Source organism: Barbus barbus (assembly GCF_936440315.1).
Source record: "Barbus barbus genome assembly, chromosome: 15".
NCBI lineage: Eukaryota > Metazoa > Chordata > Actinopteri > Cypriniformes > Cyprinidae > Barbus > Barbus barbus.
In genome coordinates this window covers 4,496,519-4,512,500 of record NC_136743.1, presented here as the reverse complement: position 1 = coordinate 4,512,500, position 15,982 = coordinate 4,496,519, and the positions used below count along the sequence as shown (strand labels likewise).

The 15,982-nt window shown below is 35.7% G+C and overlaps 1 protein-coding gene and 1 pseudogene across 3 annotated transcripts in view; both read right to left on the bottom strand.

Moving 5' to 3' along the window:
- LOC306881243 (uncharacterized protein) overlaps positions 1 to 9,444 on the bottom strand; it is an 18,670-nt gene extending 9,226 nt beyond the window's left edge. For both annotated transcript variants that reach the window (XM_079435240.1, XM_079435241.1), the window contains exons 1-3: positions 9,240 to 9,444; positions 8,997 to 9,080; positions 8,431 to 8,612 (exon numbers count right to left, since the gene is read on the bottom strand). In XM_079435240.1, the coding sequence (XP_079291366.1) occupies positions 8,431 to 8,612; positions 8,997 to 9,058 (244 nt within the window). In that variant the 5' untranslated portion in view covers positions 9,059 to 9,080; positions 9,240 to 9,444. The remainder of the gene's footprint in view (positions 1 to 8,430; positions 8,613 to 8,996; positions 9,081 to 9,239) is intronic.
- Positions 9,445 to 10,215: 771 nt separating this feature from the next.
- Positions 10,216 to 14,537, bottom strand: LOC306880936 (maternal DNA replication licensing factor mcm6-like; annotated as a pseudogene). The gene is made up of 10 exons: positions 14,256 to 14,537; positions 13,239 to 13,404; positions 12,952 to 13,080; positions 12,680 to 12,735; positions 11,955 to 12,077; positions 11,599 to 11,760; positions 11,386 to 11,497; positions 10,909 to 11,109; positions 10,432 to 10,548; positions 10,216 to 10,338 (listed from the first exon to the last, which is right to left on the bottom strand). The product of its transcript is annotated as a maternal DNA replication licensing factor mcm6-like (transcript).
- Positions 14,538 to 15,982: the final 1,445 nt, after the last annotated feature.

Sequence of the window (15,982 nt, the reverse complement as noted above, 5' to 3'; positions counted from 1 at the left end):
AAAGACGTTTGATTTGTACTATTCAGAGTTGCTAAACTGTAACTCCATATGTCTGACTATCGACCAAATCTAAATATATCATCATTCACTCACACTTAAATCAAACCTGTGCTCAATAACATGAGGGAAATCTCTAGCATCTCTCTCTAAAGACTCCTTCTCAGTTCATTCACTTCATGTCTGAAGCCAAACAAGCCCAAATCTACAGGTGGATGAGCTACTTTTCACAAAATGTCTGTCCAAAGGCAGCCATTTCACCACAGTTGTTTTGATGAGGGGATGGAAATAAAAACCAAATCTGCTCTTGACAATTGAGGTTAGATTTACGAACAGATGTGTGTTTGTACGCAGTGACTCAACAGACTCACCCTCTCTTTTTCCTTGTACTTTGTACCTCGCTAAATGTCTTTAACAAAAATCTCAAGCACAGGATTTACCCTCACTACCTTGACCCACATCACTAGACCCCACTGACTTTCATTGAACAAATCCCTGTAATTGTCATGGAGTGACAAAAACGACTTACCTCATGAATATCATTTAGGTTGCACACAAACAATTTATCACAATCTTGAAAATACTGCATTGCTTCGGAGATCATATCTTAAGTAGAGTATTTGCCAAACCTCAAGTCAAACTGAGCTGTAAACAATAATATTCAGTTTAGAAATGTCCAAAAAAAATCAATCAAAGCAGTGATGACAAAAAATAGTTATAACAATTAAAAACAATAAAATTCCAGTGCATTATAGCACATTTTAGTACAAAAAGAGTTTACAAATACATTTCTTGCATAAAACGTCACTGGAAAAAACTCAACATGTTTAAACAAAGGATCCACAAATACTACAAACGTGAACTGGAGATGAGTGTGTGGATTTATTTCTATAAAGTCCACACCTGCCCTTGGAAACCTTAAAAACATCCTTTGTGAAATTCATAAAACTTTGACACTGATAAGCACTTTGTAAAAGTATAATCAAGAACTACTATGTCTCTTTCACATCACATGTGCAAAAGAAACATGACTTCATGGGCACACAATTCATAAATTGCATACTTCTGGTTTATTCTCTTCTAAAATATAATGCACACACAAATCATGTCATTTTTTTCTAGCATTTTCCTTTCTTTGCTAATGTCTTTTATATCCAAAAAAGAAAACATTAAAAGAGAATTCTGTCCAGCAATGAATACATATTCACTGTTGGTGTGTAAGGAATGTAACGCTCGGATGAATTCAGTTAATTCACCCATTATGTGTGTGCTGTAGGTAGAATAGGGGATACAAGAGGAGGAGGAGGAGGAGGAGGAAGTATTAGAGTTATTTGTACATTGCTTGGACAGATCATTAGATCATTTTCACTGGCGTCTCTCTGAGGTCAGGCTCTGGTGAACTACAGTCACGCAAACCCAGCTTTACTACAGGCTCTTAAAGGGCCAGAGTTTCCTTTAAACACAAATGAAAATTGCCCAGACTAAAAGACTGACCACCCATACATCCATTCACCCAACATTCTGGAGTAAGACTTTTTCTTTTGTCATTTATGCTTCCCAAGGCTGTTTATTTGATCAAAAATACAGTAAAAATAGTAATTTTGTGAAATATTACGATTTAAAATGGTTTTGTATTTGAATATATTTTTTTAAAAATGTAACTTATTCCTGTGATTCAAACGCCAGTCTTCAGTAGGGATGTGCGCTACGACTAATTTGACTGTCGTTTAAGCGGAAGTTTATCCGACTAGTCTAAAAACTAGAAACCCCCCAAAAATGGCAAAAAAAAGGGCGTGTCTATATAAGAGCTTACACTTGAAATACTTAATCTTTGAATCACACTGTCAAATCCCTCAATGAATTCTGCTAAAAATAGGTCACGATTATTCCATATGCTTGCCTAGCGTTATCATCATTTAATTTTAGGCGGTCGTTAAACAGAAAAAAAAGGAAAAGCATACACTCAACAAACTAGAGCACAGCTTATGTATTCAGATCGGCTGGAGCAATGCAGAATTCTTCATTTTCATATAACGTTAGCCAACATATTAAAAACAAGTCAAAAACGATAGGAAAATTTATCAAGGAATAGCATTAAAATGGCTTTTGGAAATGTAGGCCTACTTCATGTTGGCTATATTGTCTAAATTGCGCTTTGTTCAGTGAATTTAACATGTTAACGTGGTCTGGTGAAAGATGGGACTAGAGGCGATTCTGTACTTGAAAAAAAAAGCGCTTGGCAGGAACTGAAGTCACAGGCACGCAGAGAGATAACTACAAGCGAGCAGACAGTTTCTAAAAGATCCTGGAAATCCCGCACCACCACCGAAGTGGGTCTTCGGATGGGATCGCGGACTGCAGCGACAGGTTTTAGTGTATGACATGATTGACATTTGCTGGGTTTGGCTAGCCTCCAAGCTAACGCAGATGTGCCTGTATTGAATATGATCGCTCCTGTAGCGTTATTGTAAGGCTTAAACCAATCTGACATTACACAGTTTACACACAACTTTTCCGTTCCTTCAAATTCAAAATAATCCCACACCTTGCTGGTCTTTTGCGTGGTCATTTTGAGCTCGCCGCAACTTACATGAAGAAAACGCATGCGAGGTCTGAGGTAGTTTCCGCTAACATATGCTTTTTAATATATTTATATATTTTGATATGTATTCATTTTCAAAAGTTTTATTTTAACTTGTTATTTAAAATGTTTTAAATGTAACGTTAAAATTATGGTAATGTGAATGATAAAACTATCATGTTTTTTTTTCTCTCTCGTGTAATCGACTATTGTTTTCAGGGTCGACTAGCAGGACCTGTACCGTTTAGTCGACTAGACCCACACATCCCTAGTCTTCAGTGTCACATAATCCTTCCGAAATCATTCTAAGATGCTGATTTACATTACTAATTTACATTACATTACTAAATCCATCCATTCAATTGAACAATTATCCTATCCTTCAATTCATACCATCAAACCTGGTAAATTGGTCACGTGACACAAACATAACAGGTCACTGCACAGCCACATGCGCTCCGATGGCAGATTATTTCACATCACTAGCACTAATGACAACGGCTTTCCAACTGAACTCGGGTTAACCTCGCCAAAGAGGGGTCAACATGTGCGTTTTGTGAACTAATGGCTGTGTGAGAGAGAACCCGATTTTGGAAACAGTCTTCACATGAGATCATGCATCAGTCTGCTGGCACACGGATCTGTTTACGGTATTAATCTTGTTTTACATGACGGTTATTATAAATTCTGTTTTATTGAGCATTGCATATTGATTTGAAAACTTTTCCCAGGAATGCTTCACAATCCCTAAATGGCATTTATAATAAATAACATCACAAAGAATTTAAAAATGTCATTTATTTAGTGACTGAGAGTCAGTCTCCAAGCTGCATAACGGACATAAAAAGAGTTTAATGGAAAGAGGGAACTGAATGTGTTGCAAGGAGAAAATAAAGGATTTGCACAAAGTCTCACCATGTCAGGAGAACATTATTACAGTTGTCACGCAACACTCCTTTATATTGTATCTGGGTCATTTTTATTAGTCGTTTGCACGACATTGTGTGCAAAGGAACCGCCTTCCGGTTGCCAACAAACACGGAACCCATAAATGTTCTTACTGGAAATTTTGATGTCGACAATAAATATCTCAGCTCTTTAGAAGCAGCTTTTTATGCTGAGCTTTGCATTTTGTTGCTAACAAATAGCTGTTTGAATGGTTAGGGTGACAATACATAATACTAGCATTTTAAGGGAATTAAAATGCATTCAGATCATATGCACATAAACAGAAAATAATCTTAGAAACAATTTTACTCAGAAATTAATTCTGAAATGTACTTGCAATTTCTAAGTTGAAAGACTGAAATAGTTTTTTCATGTAAAACGTACTCCAATAATCTTTGAAAACTGATTTTTTTTTTATAGTGTATGCACAACATAAAGATCAAATATGGATTTAAACAAGGGATAACTAAAATCAGGGATTTCTCATGCAAGGGAGGGGGAAAATCCTCTGTCCCATGCTAAAACAGATGTTTGGAGACTCACGCACTTGCATGATGCTGGACGCTTGGATCATTTATCAGTTTCTAGCACACATTCTTACAAGATGAAAACAAACAGAGGAACGTTTCCAGGACAGAGATGCGAGATGGAATTTTCCTGATTGCACGCAAGAAGAATTTGCCAAGGAGGGTCTGGCTGCTGCCAAGCGTCTGCACAACTGTGAGTTCACTGGGGGGAAATTTTAACATGATACTGGACACTCAGTGTGGAAGAGCACCAGAGCCAACATCATTCCCTTGCGAAGAACAATCACCCTGCTGCTGTCAGCCCAGTCTTCAACTGATGACGAATTCATCAGTATTACATTCCTACATTATTAAAATGACACCTCTTTTCAAGAGTTTCCAAATGTCACAAACAATGTCTTAAACTGTGCTCATTTCTGCCAATATACTACAGTCAGAGATCTTAAAATGAACTCTGACGTGTCTCAAATTCTTCCAAGACTGAATCAACTGATCCATGTTATACAACTGTCAGTAACTTTCTTTTTTAAATTGATACTTATATTCAACAAGGATGGATGAAATTGGACAAAAGTGAGACTAAAGACGTTAATAGTATTACAAAATATTTCTTTCAAATAAACACTCTATTCACCAAAGATACCTCAGAGGTAAATATTTAAATAAAACAACTGAAAGCTCTCATGAGCTATGAAAGAAAAAATCCTTTGGAATTGAACATATCACTGGAAACCACTAAGGTGATGAGACATTCAAATGAGAAGGACAAATTTTAAAACACTTACTGAACACAATATTTATTCAATTCACTTAAAATGCAAAGATACAAAAAAAAAACCCACAAAGTGCTTATTTCTTGAGAAAAACTGCAGATTTTGGATCTTAGCTTGGTCTATTACCAGAAAAACTGAAAATGTTAAAAGCACTCAATCAAGTGGTTATCAAAAGGCAACATGTAGCCACTAAAAGTGGATTGTGAATGGTCTAAACAGAAGCAAAAAAGCTGATCTGCATCTTCCCCCTCTTAGTGTTTTTCTCAAAGGCGGGGACTTTGCCAGGCTGCAGTCACGCGAACGCTCCCCAGGAGCCAGTGGAGCATTCATTACCCATAACCCCCTTCTCTTCTACATCCCACACACATACTCACTCTCTCTCTCTCTGGATCTCAATTACTCCCTGATGTGCAGTATAAGCTGTTATTCACACACTGCAACTAACTCTCAAAGTACATTATCATTTTCTAAAGGAAACAGTAGTGCTTAAAATGGTATTTAAGTTGACTAAGCTCAAGTTTTAGACTAAAACAAAATGCTGCTTCATCAAACATTGTCCTAGTCCTGACATTTAGCGTGCATCTTGTTCTGTAAGAAAATTCATAAAAACAGATAATGTTCTGGCATAAATTTGCCGGTATGTTTCCATAGTTCCAGAAAATGCATTCATATTAACAAGGTATGTTGAGTAGTATTTTATTTATTTCAACACATTTCGGCCAGTGTCATCTTTTAAGTTTAAAGGTGGCTATAGATGGTCAAATAAATTTATGAAAGAAAAGAGCAATGACAGTTCAGTAACTAAATAAAACACAAAAGATCTTCGAAAAATGTGCATTTAAAAATTTTGTACTTTCAGTTTAATTTGCTATTTTTAAATAACATTTATACTTAAATCTAAAGCAATAATTCAAAATGTAAATCCATGTTCCAAACCTCAAAATAAATGTGTTATTGTAGGTGTAAAAATAATTTAATTAATCTGCATGAACTTTACAGTTATTAAAGTATAAAGTTTATTTAAAAAAAACATATCTACAGCTGAAATTAATAATTATTACTATTATCATTATTGCAAAACAGCTTTATCATGATGATCATTAGTCTCATTATCATTAGGCATCAGTGCATGCTGGTGTATTAAGATTCAGAGCAGATATGTGTCTAATAGTAGTGTTGCCAGTAACAAGATCTGCTGCAAACTTTAAGCAATGGTGTTGGCAAACAGAAGCACTGCACACGGTGGATCTCTGCTATCATTACAGGCTTCCCTTCAGGAGTCACTCTCTGTGACTTCACTTTAACAATTAAAACATCTGCAGCCCAACCTGAGCAGGCTGTTACAAACTTAAGTATAATACTTGAGGTTAGTGATTTGTTTCAATCGCTAATCCTATGTATTAGCAATAATGATGTTTGCACTGGCAAGCACTTTATGAGCAATATGTTTAATCCTGAAAGGAAATACAGAAAAGCTTGTGAGGTCAGTTTACACTCTCCACATCCCGAGAGGCCAGGAAATGTGTTGGAATTCATCTGGCCAAGCGACAATCAAAATGATTTGATTATAATTGCATGGAACAAGCATCTAAAAATGGTGTTGGGCCAACAAAGGCTTTTACAGGGTTTCCCGCTGTGTTTTAAGACTTGTGGTGGAGAATGAAAAAAGAGTGCGTCTGGATCAGACACGGCTTCAGTCATGCACAACCAATCTGAACAGTAACTCACAATACAGGCACAGACAGAGAGGAGAAAATTTTGGAGAATTGGCTTCTTATGCTTTAACACCGATGTAAACCTACATTAATGTAAAGGGATAGTTCACCCAGAAATGATAATTCTGCCATCTTTCACTCATGTGTCATTCTAAACCTGTGAGCATTTCTGTGGAACATAAATTCCTCAACGACATTCTTCAAAATAAATGGTTTTATTCATAATTACTTCTATTGCCTTTGAAATATGGTATATGTGAAAGTGTATTGCTGAATGTACTGACAAACATTTATGGTAAACTAAAATATACTTTAATGTCATTTCTATTGAAATTTGTATGTCACAAAGATATTTTAATTACTTTCATCATTACATTATTTTGTAATGATGAAATATAGAAAGTAAGAATATAGAGTTTAAAGTAGCAGGTCTGATATTTGAGTTAACCTGTGACTTGAATCTCATTGCTGTTTTTGAGAAACAACTGAGACACCGTCAAAGACTGATTGACCCACCTCCCCATTTTACAACAAAGATCAAGAAAGTGTTGAATAAATGAGGTTCTGGTAAATAAAATAATTTTAATTATTAGCAAAAGTTTTTAAATTTAACCGGTCTACCAGTAGCAAAGCAAATTCTTTGACGTGACAGTTTTTTTTTCATATAAAAATTAAAACCTTTCCACCCTTTTTGATGACATTCCAGTTTACACTTCAACTTCTAATCTGACAAGAATTTCAGACATATTTCATTGCCTTGTCAATAATTTACGGCTTGAAAGCTGACAGAAAATGAGATCAGACCAAAAACGCAAATGGCCTTGAGAAGATAAATACATTAAAATGCTGATGTTTGAATGTAATACATGCATCAATCTTTACGAACTGAAAGATCAAGGCTGACACAAACCGAGATCCGTGAAGGTTCAAGTTCTTCAGGGTCGGATCTTGCATTATAAATGACTGTTTTCATGACAGTTATGAATTTCATCATCTAAAGTGGGTTGGGTAAAATCTCTCTCAAATACACAAACCTATGCAAAAACACCTGGAAACGTTAAATAAATAAATGTGACTTGAATTTAAATTATGAATAGCATGGCAATCTACGGTCAACACTGCATATTGCATAAGATGCTGGGCACACAGCTTTGCTTCCTTTTTAGTTGCTAAAGGTTGTTCTTATAACTCTCCATTACTTTGTTAATGAGTTCAGTTACATTTGAGAGATGCCCACCTGCCAGCACACAAATACTGCCAGCTCTCCACACAACAGCTCAACACTGATCCGTTTGGACACGGTCACAACCAACAGCATGTGAGTGCAAGAGGGCAATCTCTACATTACATTAAGCTACACATGGACCTGTCCTTATATGGCTTCTCCTGATATAAATCCCATTATTCTACATTGCAGAAGACCTGCAAGTGTATTTACCAGCATGTTTGGCCAGCTTTCCCCCAAAGTACAATAAAAGCTATTTTTAAAGTGAACTAATTTATTTTTAAAGTTATGCTGCTTTGTATTATAAATAATTTAACATGCAAACTAAGAATATGAGCTAAAAATTTAAAGGAACACGTGGGAGGAAAAATTCAAGAGGGGGAAATGTTTTCCATAAACTTTTGCAAATGAAATCTATATATATATTCCATATAAAAATGTAAACGCGACAGAAAGTACTACTAATTTATCCTAAAACAAAACCACAAAACAGACAAATCAAATTTTATGGATATGCTTGAGTGAAACACAAAGATGAGTTTGAGTCCGTTAACCAACATCAGGTTTATTTTAAAGTGTTCAAATAATTTTTAGGAGCCAATGTATGAAGTGTTGTAATTCAAAGTTTTAGCAGGGAAATTTGCCAGGAAACATTCCTTCTTACCTTGAAAGAAGCTCTTAACCTGCAGGAAGCTGACGCTGAGCCTTAGCACTGAGAGTTTGTCCAGTTTGGAGATGACATCTGCACTGAAGGGCAGAAGACTCGCCATCCGATCCAGTTCTGCATTCAGACGGTCGCGATGACGCTTGGACGGATTCGATTTCTGACCCGCTTTCTCTGGTTTCCTGAAGATATAAATTATATCATAAACCTGTGTGGCATCCAAAGGACTAAATGGTACAGAAACATGACAATTACGTAATAATAATAATAACAAAAATTATTATCATCACCACTACTACTACTTTTAGCAATAATAATGATAACAATATTATACACATTTATTATCATTAGTTATTTTTCTATTTGTGTATATTATTTGTATTAACACTGCCACTAAAACAGTGAAATGAGAACTGGAAATGAAATGTAACATGAATTGAAATGTATTATTATTGTCATTAATAATAAAAGTAATTTACATATTTATCATCAAATGATTTCTCATTGTTTTTGTATTTACACTAATGGTTTGTTAAAACAGTCATGCTAATAAACTGATACTCAACTGTTTCTGCACAGGTTTTCTCCTTTTCCTTCCAGCATACAGACAGTCTCCAGGTGGAAGCATTGTTCTCTTCTCCAAATAGCTCCTGGCAAACAATATTAAACGTGGAGAAACCAGAAGGAAATAGAATAAGGAGGTGTGGAAGTGTAACAACAAACAGATTTTTACACATCGCCTCAGAGAAGATACAGATTGACAAGTTCTGTAGTTACTAAACACTGAACATATAAGAAATGAAACTCACCAAAATCCACATTCAGCCGATGATAACTGTTGAAGTAACTTAAAATAGTTGCTTGAAACGAAGTCGAATCATCCTGAGTGTCAAAAAGATGGAATAAACTCTTGATATGACAGCGACATCGAGCTCTCGCTGATGTTTTATTGCGCGTTTCAGCTGGCGGATCTCAGCACGCGCATCCTCAACGCGAACATTACGCACGACGCACGCGACGCGAACAAAATACAACGTTCTAATAAACACTTTCAATCGAATACAACTGTGTCTTATTAAAATTCTATTGTGATGCTTTAAAATGTTTAAAAGTGTGATTTTCACAGAAATCGTTTTAAAATAAGAACAAAACATATACATGCGTAAGTTTTATTAACCTAATTTATTACAAAACTAAAAATTATTTTCTATGCAGAACTCAGTTCGAGGATGCTGCATTCACACAAATTCAATCTTGATTTTTTTTTTTTACAGGGCTATTATTTTAATAAAGAACCAACAAAACATCCAAGTTGATTGGTGACAAACTGGGTCAGCGGCTGAACCTCATTTTAGAAGACGACTATGAAAACAAATATTGTGATTTGCAAAATAAAGATCATCAACATATCTTCTATGATGCCTTCATGTTCATATCAGACAGAGATTAAGTCAATACTGCAAGTGCCTTTTCATTTTTGTAAAATTACCCATTTTCATTTACCCCAAAATCTTTACATTTATCTTTTTATTTAAATAACATAACTTTGCTTTGTGTAATTTGCCATCTATATGATGGTTTGATCTATATACTTTGTTTTTAATGCACTTCTCAATATTAAAGATACTGGGATCCACCGCCATCTAGTGCTCAATAAACAAATGACACAAATGCAAAACAAATCTATTTATTTTTTTCTGATTCACTCAATCAAAAATGTTCAATATTACGTTAGTCATGATTTAAGATTATAGAAGCATCAGTAGGTTTTTAAAGCCAGCTTGACTAGTCTTCCAGTATATAATTGGGATTCACCACCAGAAACGGATCCTCCTCCATGATGGGCTCATCTCCATCCTCTCTGATCTTCTTCAGTCCTGTTTTAGTCAGCTCTATGATGATATGATCCTTAAAAAGAAAACATTGCAGGCATGTTACACTGCTTCAGTTCAAGTAAACAATGCATTTAAGATGATTAAAGAGTGATGCATGCAAACTAACATAATGAATGAGTCTGTACAGCACTTTCTCAATGAGATTCTTCTTGGCGACGAATTCAGCTTTCCTTCAGGTACCAGTTAATGAGCTCGCTCTTCTTCAGAGACGACTCCTCATCCACTAAAAACACAAATAGAGCAAGTAAAAAAAAGCAGATTATACGTGTTTATTTCATCGTTCAGTATATGCTCTTTATAGCTTAACTAGATCTACATAACTTGGTGCCTGGAATCATTTGAGACCAAAATTAATTCCAAAATTAGCCCACAATTAACTAAGAAAATTGCTAACCAGTAAGTCGAACAGTCACTTTAAGAATTGCATGGTTTAAATGATGTAAAATATTAAATAAAAATGACAGACTGACTCTCTCATTTGAAAAAAAATAAATAAATAATATAAATATAAATAATATAACGTAAAGAAGGTATTAAACAGATGGACAGACATTGTTATTGTAATGGAAAAATCAGGTCTCACGTTGTTCCATCTTTTGCATGTGCAGCACCAGCAGGTTGGAGACCCTCTTGTACTCAGCGAATGACATTCTGAGAGCAGGTTTGGCTGCCGCTGGCTTCTCCTGCTTTTCCACCGCATCAGTGTCCATGGTCTCCACTGGATGGCCATTCACTTCAGCTGCATTCTGACCTTCTGTCTCCTTACCAGACAGGTCATTCTGATCTGTGGAAGAGCAACCCAAATCAGTCATTTTACAGTCATGATCTCTGATGTTGGATTTTAATGAAATCATTGCTGGTAAAGTAATAATTCTGTGACAGACTAGAGTGGCACAAAGTATTTAGACAATTAAGACACACTTAATTGCAAGTAGGCGGCATTTGCAAACAAATAAAGCTTATTTTGTACTGTTAAAGTGGAGATTTATTATACTGAGATTTGACCAATTGACTAATTTCACAAAAAGGCACTAAATAGTATAAAAGTTGCCCATCTCACCATTCACATTGTCATCATTCTGCTCCTGGTCAAAATTAATGTCCGGGGAGTCCACACAAATAATAGACTTATTTAGTAGTCTAAACGCCTCTTTCACGTGTTTGGGTTGAACCTTTCCAAAGGGAGAGGAGAAGGACACATTCCAAACTTTACATAAGCTATGTCTGATGCATACTGGTGAAGGATGAAACCGTTTCTGGGAACATCACACACCTCGTCTGAGCAGTAGAGTCTGGCCATGGCCTCAGACAGACGCAACATGCTCTCCAGCTGCCTCACTGTGATCCGCCAAGCTGATTTGGTGGTTCCACCTCCATCCCGCTGCTGCAGACGCTTGTACTGGTCCACCACAAACTCCTTAGCCTCTGGGGTGATCTACAGATGCAGGGTTATGAGGTCAATTATCATCTTTAGTTATAATCATTAATCATCATTTTCATGTCATTCCAAACCTGTATGACTTTATTCTGAATGTCCAGTCCCCAAAAAATGACAAACTAACATTGAGATCTACAGCATAAGGACAAGATTTCAGTGAATAGCAACTGGAAAAACGTGTAGCATCTTGCCTTTGGCTGAAACTGCCGGAGCGAAGAGTATGTATCGCTGGATTTCTTCAGTACTCTTTCTACCAACTCCACGTTTCTGGCATGAAGATCTACAATCCGCCAGGCGATGGCGTAGTCTGTAACCTGGTAGAAGAAGAAAAAAGATAAATAAAAAGTTTTTTTTGTTCTCTTAACTTAACAGCATTCAAAAGTGGAGTCAGTAAGATTTTTTTATTAATGTTTTTGAAAGATGCCACTTCTGCTCACCAAGGCAAATCAAAAATACAGTAAAATCAGTAAAATTGTGAAATATTATTTCAATTTAAAATAACCATTTTCTATTTGAATAGATTTTAAAATGTAATTTATTCCTGTGATGCAAAGCTGAATTTTCAGCATCATTACTCCAGTCTTCAGTGTCACATGACCCTTCGGAAATCATTCTAATTTGTTGATTTGCTGCTCAAGAAACACTGAAAATATTATTGAATAAATATTATTTTTTATAATATTATTGCTGCCTTATATTTTTGTGGAAACCATGATACTTTTTTCTCAGGATTCTTTAAATGATTATAAATTTGAAAAGAACAGCATTTGAAATAGAAATCTTTAGTAACATTATGAAGGTCTTTACTGTCACTTTTGAACAATTTAATGCAACTTTGCTGAATAAAGGCATTAATTTCTTTAAAAAAAAAATATGAGACCCAAATTTTAAGAAATGAAATGCTGAAAGATCTTACCTCATTGCATTCATCCACCAGTATGAAGAAGAGATCAAATCTAGACATGATAGGTGCTGACATGTTGATGTTCTGTTTGAGAGACTTGGTGCGGTTGTATGGGGTTTGCAGCAGCCAGAATGGAGGTGCGAGCGTTCAGAGTGGCCTTGAACATACATACAGGTCAGACAAGGTAGATTATGGATTAAATAGACAATATTTTCAGACATTAGACATGTCTGACAGACAGAGAGAGAGAGAGACACACCTTAACGTATATATATAAATCATACGTATATGGTTAGACAGGAAGGCCGGGCTGTAGGAGAGCTCTCGGACGCCCAAAGCCTTGAGCCCCTGAATGCCATCAGCCTCAAAGCCCTCCTTCCCAGTCACCCTGCTGCTGGTTTCTGCCCGCGTGCCTACAAAAATGAGAAGTCACATTCAAACATGCCTGAAAAGCACAGAAAATAAATGCATTTACTCACAATAGGCATGTCGGCAAATGGCTTCAGTAAAGACAAACCCAGCAATCTCAGACTTAACACTCTCTCGTATTAATAGAAGAACAGATCAGTACCAGCGAGCGCCATGGCGGACACATCAGGCACAACTATCAGTGTGCCGGTGAAGTCACAGCGATCTCCTGCTAGTGCGGTTTCCACGGCCTCTGCCCTCAGAATCACCTCCACACTGCGAGGAATGGAGCCTCGATGCAGCTCTGCCTGCGTCTCCTGGATGCGCACCTGATGAAGTCAAGAGGGTTTAACATACAACAAATCCAAGAAGATTCATAAAGCACCACTCAATATTTAGATGGTATAGCATATTGGCAAGAAAGATAAACGTGCAAAGATAATGTGCAAATAAGGAAAGACTGTATTAAACATGCAAAAATTGAATTATTTTTTTTAGCCGAATATTTCAGTTGCTTAAATTTCAGTATATCACTATAATGTATAGAATGCTTTATGCAATACAGATAGTTTCAGAGCAGTTTTACAGTAATAAAAAGAAAATAACATTTTTAATGTTGAAAATTTATTTAATTACGAAACAAATACAAATTTCAGATCTAAAGCAGCTTTTAAAAAAGGCAATAGTGGTATTCATAATTTTAATTTCAAAATGAGCATATTATCATATAAATAAAGACTCCACATATAATGTGATCAACACCTGGAAATTGGAAATAGTCAGATTTAAACCATTTAAGAAAACTCTTAATGCATGCAAATAAATATGTGTCCTGTCATTTAAAAATGAAAAATATTTCAATTATCAGCAATATCATTTAGGTAAAAATTAAGACACCATAATGAAACATTTGCTATAAGAGCAAAATTTCACAAAGGAAATAAAAGATGCTAAAAGCTGCCTACATAAGCTTTACTTATTTGGCAAAGGTAATAAAAAAAATAAAAAATTTGGACTATCACTTTGGATGTTCTCAAAGTTTTGTAGCAGCAATTTTAAAATTGCAAAAAAGTCAAAATTGATCAAAATCACCAGTAAAAAGAAGTTTCTTTGGACTATCACTTTGGACGCTTTCAGAAAGTTTTGTAGCTGAAATGGTTAAAAATGCCCACATTCTTACTTTCTGGAACTCAACGAAGCGGGACTTTTTGGTGTCCAGCATGAAGCGGTGGCGGTTGGCACACACTGGGTTCTTGCAGATGGTTGGCTGTGTGTATTTGAACTGCTGCTCCACATCTTTGATGACAGATTGACAGTCCAGACAGAGGAAGGTGCCACTGACCAGCTCCGGGTGCACGGGGTGGGTTCGCACCACCTGACCGCTGATGCGTAACAGAGTCCCGAAGCGGGCGGTGGAGAGCTCACGGATCCTGCACAGCACAGAGCAGATGACCTTACTCATTTCACATGCAAAGAGGTCAGTCAGTCATAACAGAAGCAATTTACATATTATAATATAGTCTGACATGTAAAGAAATGTCAGTTATATTATAAAGGTCAAGAGGGTGCAAAAATAAAATGCAATTAAAAAAATTACAAGGAAAAAAATAAAATAAAATTAGAAGTAGGGCTGCAAAATGATTAATTGTGATTAATCGATTCAAAATAAAAGTTTGTTTACATACTGTGTGTGTGTGTATACTGTATATATTTATTATGTATAAATACACATACATAGGAAAAGTTTTGGATTTATCTATAAAATATTTATATTTATATAATATGAATTATATCCAAGTGTTTACATACAAATATCTTTTAAAATATATACATGTGTGTGCATTTATACATACATAATAAATATACACAGTACACACATGCAGTATGTAATCAAACTTTTATTTTGAATCGATTAATCGTTTTGCAGCTCTAATTACAAGCATGATATGAGCACTGTGTGTGTGAGTGGATGAACTGAAATACATACTTTTGCCAAGATGGAAAGTCTGAAAAAGCCACATAAAACTCTTTGGACGGTGGAATATTTCCATGATCTCTGGCAAAGTGGCAAACTGCTCGGCTGAGACACGAATAAACCCTGGAAAAATGTTACAGATGGCTGTGAAAATATGAAATTAAGATGAAGCTCTACAGCAAACCGACAATTTATTAATTCACCAAATGATAATTACCAATCAGACATAAAAGCTCAAAAACTACCATGATTTTCCCATATGATAAGCAAAATGACCAATAAAAGTTGCAAGCCTACTTTATTTATTTGCCAAAGGTAATACATTAAATAAACATTTTCTGATGATTATTTTGTATGTTTTTTTTTAAGTTTGGTTGCTGCAACTACAGAAAAAAGTCTTATTTCCTGAAAGTCAACAATACATTTTTTTTTTGTAGGGTCCTTGAATTAAAATTAAACATCTATAACGAATAGTCATAAATACCATTTAATTAAAACAAGTGAAAGTATGTTTTCACACACACACACACACACACACACACAGAGAGAGACACACACACACACACACAGAGACACACACACACACAGACACACACATGCACACACACACACACACACACACAGACAGACACACACACAGACAGACACAGAGACACACAGACAGACACAGAGACACACACACACACAGACAGACAGACAGACACAGAAGACAGACACACACACACACCTGTAAAAGGTAATGAGCCAGCCAATCATTTACATGTGTCTTGACGTATACCTAATAACATATTTTCCTACTGACGAATAACAGTTTCACCTTATTTGGTGGATCAAAAAGTACTTTTGCCTTAAGAATTCGGACATATAAAAAGTATATAAGAATATACTTATTCACGCTCTCGCAATATAGTACATTTTTCAAATAATTGTAC